This window comes from Gadus chalcogrammus, chromosome 16 (assembly GCF_026213295.1).
Source record: "Gadus chalcogrammus isolate NIFS_2021 chromosome 16, NIFS_Gcha_1.0, whole genome shotgun sequence".
Classification (NCBI taxonomy): domain Eukaryota; kingdom Metazoa; phylum Chordata; class Actinopteri; order Gadiformes; family Gadidae; genus Gadus; species Gadus chalcogrammus.
This window is the reverse complement of record NC_079427.1, coordinates 18906871-18913951: the sequence shown is the minus strand read 5'-3', so window position 1 is coordinate 18913951 and position 7081 is coordinate 18906871. Positions and strand designations below refer to the sequence as shown.

General features: G+C 39.9%; 2 protein-coding genes across 2 annotated transcripts; one reads left to right on the top strand and one right to left on the bottom strand.

The window, feature by feature from the left end:
• Positions 1 to 457: 457 nt before the first annotated feature.
• LOC130405818 (non-histone chromosomal protein HMG-14A-like) lies at positions 458 to 3082 on the bottom strand. The gene is made up of 6 exons (XM_056611063.1): positions 2815 to 3082; positions 1562 to 1588; positions 1412 to 1438; positions 1273 to 1299; positions 1025 to 1190; positions 458 to 930 (listed from the first exon to the last, which is right to left on the bottom strand). The coding sequence occupies exons 1-6, from the start codon at positions 2830 to 2832 to the stop codon at positions 851 to 853; spliced, it is 345 nt and encodes a 114-aa protein (XP_056467038.1). The 5' UTR covers positions 2833 to 3082; the 3' UTR covers positions 458 to 850.
• A 285-nt stretch (positions 3083 to 3367) lies between these two features.
• Positions 3368 to 6827, top strand: LOC130405813 (guided entry of tail-anchored proteins factor 1-like). The gene is made up of 5 exons (XM_056611054.1): positions 3368 to 3535; positions 3887 to 4052; positions 5157 to 5224; positions 5343 to 5457; positions 5674 to 6827. Exons 1-5 carry the CDS (start codon positions 3446 to 3448, stop codon positions 5745 to 5747), a joined length of 513 nt encoding a protein of 170 aa, XP_056467029.1. The 5' UTR covers positions 3368 to 3445; the 3' UTR covers positions 5748 to 6827.
• The last annotated feature ends 254 nt before the right edge of the window (positions 6828 to 7081 follow it).

Below are 7081 nucleotides of genomic sequence, written 5' to 3'. Positions count from 1 at the left end.
GAAGGTACAAAACTAATTCTTAAACCAAAACCAAGGTGCAACTTCTCATGGGATATATAATTGCGCAATGAAGTGAAATTTGATATTCAATAGTTAAAAAAGTATACGTTTACTCAAGCATGAGTAATACTGGATTTTATGTTGGTTTCACCATGGCATATGACATTCATTGAAACACTCATTCGTGTACCATTATACTGCAATTGAAAAATAATTAAATTGTAATTCAAAATAACACTTTTACAATAGCTATACAAATGATATAACCGGTCATTGCAAACAGAAAATGTAATTTCACAGAACCATTGCCTGAATATTTCCAGTAACAAGTTATTAAAGGAAGAATGAACAGTTAATCTAACCAATGTATGGAAGATTAATGGATAAACAGTTTGAAGTTACAACCTCCACTTTCCCCAGTCAAGACAAACCTTTTTCTTTTTTTATAAATCCCCCAAAATATCCAAGTTACAAACGGGTCCCTCATGTAGCCTTTGGAATGTTTTAGCCAAACTCTCCTGACATCAAAATATGTATTGCTAAAAGAATGCATTTCATGCAGATTAATATAACTGGTTTATTTTTCCCCCAACAGAAGATACAAAAGAACATACATGTTCAAAAAAAAAAAAAAAAAAACACACTCCTCAATGAACACAATATTATCCTTTCCCAAAACCACAGAGGTAAAAATTGAAGGTACACATTTTAACATTGAAAAGAAAATCTACAATGTTACCACTAAAACCCTTACTGCCATTTCATAAAAAAATAGTTGATATAAAATTCTCTGTGTTATTTAAGAAAGGAGGTTCAGGAGCTTCAGGAGAGCTTATGAATGAGTTTAGCGTTATTCTGCTTCTTCTTCTTCTTTATCCTCAGCCTCTGCATCTTCTGCTGCTTCTTCCGTTTCCTCTGCTGGAGCCTCCTAGAGGATGGAGAGAAGATGCCTTTTAGACCACTGCTGTTCTGCCAGACGGGAAAGTGGGTGGGGATGTCACAGAGGTAAATCTTGTACCAAGGTCTGCGTCCGCTTTGTCCTCCCCATTCTCGGGCGAAGCCTCTTCTGCTTCAGCTACATCCTCCTCCACCTCAACCTCCTTCTTCTTCTTCTTCTCCTCCTTCTCCTTCGCCACCTCTGGCTTGGCCTTAGTTACTGCTTTTGCCTTCTTGGCAGATGCCTTCTGTGGCTAAAGGAGCAAACAGATATGCATTTAGCTTACACAAAAATACTAGCTGAGTATACGTTTAGAAGTGATCTTGACTTGTTACCTTTTCTTTAGGCTCTGGCTCTGGCTTCTAAAAACAAATTGTAATTAGTATTAAATAACAGCTGCATGAAATAGTGCATGGATATAGTGCATGGATATAATTCATTGAGATTGACAAAAAAATTGGAGGAGTTACTTACAGTCAATCTTGCAGATCGTCTCCTTGGCTAAAAAAAAAGAAAAACAACAACTTTTCTTACAACTGATTGTATACAATTCTAATCAGAATGTGTGGTTGCAAACCAAACTAAGTAAATATGATGTTATATTAGTCATAGAGCCATACTAACCTCGTTTTCAGCATCGCTAACAGCTTGCTGTGAAAAAAGAAGAAGAAAAAAACCTTAAAGACAGTAACTCACAAGCGAACAAATGTGGGCGTGTAATGTCAGGGGGATGGGCGCATCACATGCTGTTCCCGCTGCCTTATCCCCCACAGTAGCAGGTTACATAGTCTGCATTACAATATGTAAATAGCTTACTGGAGATGCATTGTTCTTATGTATACCCTTTTAAAAACACCAAAATGAAATTCAGCGGAGTCCATTCATCAACGTGGTTGGTAAAATGATCCAACACCAAAAAAATAATGTTTATAAGTTTGTGAAGCCAAACTGTACTTATCGAGTAAGATGCGGGACGGCTGCTCCGCCCCCACGTGGACTTTTATTAGGTTTGCTACACGAAGGCACACCGCTGGCCAATGTCGACAGTAGTTTCTCGCGCCATTAACGAGACTTGTCCCATTATCTACAACCGGACATGCATTTTCAAAAGCCAGGTCGAATCGACACCAAAACGTTTAAACGCGATATTTGCAACCGACCGTACAGCTTTTACATAACCACAATAACTAAATGATTGCAATGGAACTGTGCAAATACTGTTTTCTCAGTGGTCCTTTAAATCTGTTTATGACCATTTGCTTTAAGAATGGCGCTCGACTGCCATGACGCTGAGAGAAAAGACTGTTCCCGGTGTCCATAGGGTTTCGCGAACAATCTGACTATAGGCTAAGGTTACGCCTACGAGCACGTAGGTCATAAGTGACGATATGTATATATATCAAATATATGCGTGTAAATGGTCACCTAATCGGTGGTTAGGCAAGATATAGTCGAGTAATAGCAACGAACCAAATCGTCCCAGATACCCAATTACGCACACAATGTTTACAAGGGCCACACGGACATTGCTGGTGACTACAAACTCCATTGTCTAATCTCTTTATCGAGAAGACGAATGGGTTTTAGAGGCCGTACAATGTTATTTGCCCACCATCCAAAGACATAAATAAACAACATGGACGAAAATATCGCAATACGCAACTACTAGCGACGCGAACCTTATACTGCACTAAGTAAAAAGGCGCCACTTCCATATCAACAGGGCACACACCAAAGACCTGAGCGCACACCGTACTTCTTCTTAAAGCGTGCACACTGCAATATTGTAGCATGAATAAAACAGCATGCTGTTCGAAATTATCGATTGCAAAATGTATTTTTAAATATCGGCACACAATGTATTCATTTCAACTTACTTTGCTCCTTTTTCCCATGATGGCTTTGCGCGTAAAGTCTACAGATCAAGAACAATGTAGCCTTAAGTAACTATAAATTCAGTAACAGTGAGCTATCCTACTGAGTGTGCACAATTTCCTTCACTGCATATGTTTCGTGAGAACACGCTGTAACTTCCGAACATAAATGTTCCTTCGGCACAAGAAACCAGCTTAAACCGGATTGGATCCTCTGGTATATACCAACCTTAGGGACAAGAGGGTGATCTCTCCGCCCCCTGGTCTCATTCATTGGCTTTGGTACACAGGCAACACGTTTTTAAACCAAAGCAAGTTACCTGTATGGTTAGGTCTATGTGCCAATCAGCTGACCTCACTCCCATTTTTATAATAATGGGAAAGTATATGGAGGGAAAGGACAAAAATATATCGTTGATATGTTGGCCTAGTTATATAAAATGTTTGGTTTTCTTAAATGGGTTCACATTACAACACCACAGATATTTGTTCATACATATTCCATTTGAAATAAAACTACATTAAACCAAGAATTGCTCGTTTCCTTCATGCCCTGTGTGAAAGTGTAGTGAGCCGGGTAAAGCACTGCAGGCGGCGCGAAGCTGAGGCTGGAGGAAGAAGAAGAAGAATAAACATGGCGTCTGGGTGTGCGTGGTTCCTGGTGCTGGTGTCGGTTTTCATTTGCAATTTCATGAAAATACTTCTCCCAACAGTGTCGTCCTTTGTAAGTATTCAAGACGTTGTCTTTCAATGTGTCGCTTACATTTTAGCTGAGCTGCGACTATTCTCTAAGCGAGACGTACCTTCGCCACCCCACTGTACACAAAGCTTAGTCAGAAAAAGCCACGAAAATAATAACATGACCAATATATTACATAACATTAGTACTCCTGGTTTATTAGTCTCAAGCCCAGTTAATGCTAGCTCGCTTTGTTGCATATATTTCTTACACCAAAAACATCAGGCACTCGTTTTTGTAATTGTATTAACGTTATCTATTGTAAAACACGTATGACTTCGACTGTGTCCTTATCAGATCGCATTGTAAGATCTTAAACGTGCTGTTATTTTGCAGCTGTCCAGAGTGGTCCAGAAAGATGCGGAGCAGGAGAGCGAGATGAGGACAGAGATCCAGGAGATGAAGAAGGAACACTCCTCTATTAGCATGATGGACGAGTTTGCTAGATATGCTAGATTGGAGCGTAAAATCAACAAAACGACGGACAAATTGAAGACGCATGGTAAGAGGAGACCGTCCACAGCATTCGGGCCACCAGTCGTGGTGGGCTAAATGCCAGGGACATACTTTCCTCACCTGCGTATCTCTAACATCCACGTGACTTGCACATTCAAAACACCATCCCTCTTTGAATAGACACGTTGGTTTAAAGGTACATTAATAATTATGTAACATGACACTGAGCGTTATAAATGGGTACTGCAGTCGAAAATTCAAAATATTGGACAGTTGTCTCCGTCCCCCCAGCCTCGAGGCTCACGCCGGTTGCCAGGTTTAGGACACTTTACGAACACCAGTGCAATTCAGACAAGCCGAGAAAAACATTATATATCTTTAGGCAAGCGACATTATTCCATTTTGACAATGACCAACGACAAATCGTACAGTGTACGTTCATGAGCTGTTGCATACGTTAGCAATTTATTGATTGTTTGAAAATTATAAAACGGCTCATGAGTCAACTACAGGATTTGCCTGTGTTTGAGCACAGCTCTGTCATAGTTAGTTTCGTTTTCAAAAGAGGACAAGCCTTTATAGGTCGGGTACAATCTGGGTTGATACAGTGGTTTTTTTTGCTTGATTCCATGGCTTCAGCACACTGTTTTTGTGTGCTGAGTGGTTTCACATCCGGCAACACTGGGTACACTGAGAATAGGAATCTGAACACACAGGCATGGACAACCACAAACGTTCCCACGCACATCTGAAAGTAGAACACACTGGTTGTAGCATTGCGGTCGGAGAAGCTATTATTTCGACTTGGCATTACTCTTTAATGTGATGATGATCTTTGCAGGATTTAGTACTGTATTTGTCATGATTAACCTACTTATTGCTTCTTATAACTCTACAAGTTGACCATCCACTGTGGCACAGATAGACTTACAGAATAATAATGAAGCATTCCAGGTCTGAGATGTGGTTAATATATTGTTTATTTTATTAAATGTAACGTACACATATTTTACACAAATGTAAGCATATATTTAATATCTAATTTTGAATTGAATGCCATTTGCTTCAGTGTTTACATTTTAAGGTAAATTAAACTGTTTATAATCCTATAACAATACTTGCTTACTTTGGTGCAATCTTATTTTTTCAGTGAAATCAAGAACTGCACAACAGGCTAAAATGAAATGGGTTGTGAACATACTGTTTTATATTTTACAGGTAGGTGGTCATAATTGTATCCAAACTGAAATTGTTAACTTTTTGAATGCATTTCAAATACATTGCAACCTAATGTAAACATGTCTGTCTTTTTAATCTTTGTGTTCTTATTTGGCAGGCGGCCCTCATGATCTCTCTGATTTGGAAGTACTACTCTGATCCTGTGACAGTGATTCCCAGTAAATGGATTGCTCCTGTGGAACGCCTGGTGGCTTTCCCAACTGGAGTAACAGGTAATATTAACACAGCACTGACATCTCAATTTAAATTCCCAAACACGATACATTCATGCAAAGACAACAATGTACCATGGCAGTAAACAAATGTCTTTATAGATAGAATTGTTACTAGAATCCCTTCACCTATAGGGCGATCAAAATGAATTGATATGTTGGAATCAGTAGCTTTTCCCTTAGTCACATTTGGATGAACCTTTTCGTTATTTTCAGGTGGCGTGGGAATCACATGCTGGCTGGTTGTCTGCAACAAGGTTGTCAGTCTTGGTCTCCATGCTGTCAGCTAGGTCATCAGAGGGTTCTTCCAATGTAACCTGACTTTTTTTGAGGGCGTAGCTCCCAATTGTGCTTTCTAAAAACTGTCGCATTTGGTGGACCAAGTAAGAAGGATATGAAATGTTAAAGCTATATGGATTTACCCTTTGATGGACAGTCCATGTTTATTTTTTATTTTTGCATAATTTTATTGCTCAATTATGCTGTTGTAATTTTTTTTTTTAAATGATTTGAGTTGTATGTAAACAATGTGAATTTTTTTTATTTATTTGATAATAAATTAATGCTTTGCTGGGAAGTGGATACTCTTAGCTGCCTCCAACAAAAACCAAATCACCTAACGTGAACACAAAGTAAATGCCTTCGGGGAGGGTACACAGACAGGGTACCCTAGTGTCAACAATGGCAGTGTTTATCCAGCCTTGGGTCTTTCTCACTGTCTTGCCCTTAATAGGTCCATGGTCTGGCCACCCACTGAATTATCAATCCGATTGTACACAACCCTCATAGGGTTCCTCTTCCTGTCCTTTTCTTACTTTCCTTACTCTGAGGTTCCGTAGTAGTTTCAGGACGGGGGCTGTTACCATGCAGCAGGCTGTTGGATGAGGGCTTCTGAACCATCGTGCTGAAGAGCTCTAGCTGCACCTCTCCAAATCCATCTAGGGTGCTCAGGTTTAGGCGGCTGTAAGCTGACTTCCCAGAGTGGAGGTTCTTGATGGTTTGTTCGAAAGTATAGCGGCATTCGATACTGGGGGATTTGTATGGTGTGCCTTTAGGTTAGGGGCTATTTCGGAGGGCTGCCTAGGGGTCTTTGAGCTGACTTTCCTGTGCATCTGTGTGTGTGCTCTCTTTCTAATCCAGGAGGGGGTTGGCTGCCCAGCTATTTTCATTATCAGCAGACAGAGTCAGCGGCTATGGGATTTCCGGGTCTGAAAACTCAATCCCGTTTGAGTCTAAAGACGGGCTATAATGTACCAAAGAAATTGTAAAAGGAAATTTTAAAGATTAATGGGGAAAATGTAGGGCTTATTGCAGTGTATATCATTGGTCAAGGTCTTCATCTTTTCTATACTTAATAGCTGTTTGAAAATTGTCCCTCTGTAAACAGACTCCTGGTACTGCTCTACTAAACCAAAATATTTGCTACCTTAAAGGACCATGGTATGCTACTTTATGCATGCTTATATAGGTGTTAATGGGCCCTTAATACAGTTTGAAGACATTCAAGAAATTCAGCCTTGGTGCAGAATTACTGTACCTTGCGCTCGTGTTTACAGTGGATGTATCGCAATGGCGAGGCGCAAACAGCTTTTGGCTGTGTTCCATAAATATTGTAGAACACTCC

Bases quoted from the DNA above. Each gene is read 5' to 3' on its own strand.
- LOC130405818 (XM_056611063.1), bottom strand. The intron at 1,439-1,561 runs GTTAGTATGGCT...CTTTTTTTTTAG, and splicing joins TTAGCGATGCTGAAAACGAG to CCAAGGAGACGATCTGCAAG. The intron at 931-1,024 runs ACCTTGGTACAA...TCTCCATCCTCT, and splicing joins GGAGGACAAAGCGGACGCAG to AGGAGGCTCCAGCAGAGGAA.
- LOC130405813 (XM_056611054.1), top strand. From the start codon at position 3,446: ATGGCGTCTGGGTGTGCGTGGTTCCTGGTGCTGGTGTCGGTTTTCATT. The intron at 3,536-3,886 runs GTAAGTATTCAA...GTTATTTTGCAG, and splicing joins TCCCAACAGTGTCGTCCTTT to CTGTCCAGAGTGGTCCAGAA. The intron at 5,225-5,342 runs GTAGGTGGTCAT...CTTATTTGGCAG, and splicing joins TACTGTTTTATATTTTACAG to GCGGCCCTCATGATCTCTCT.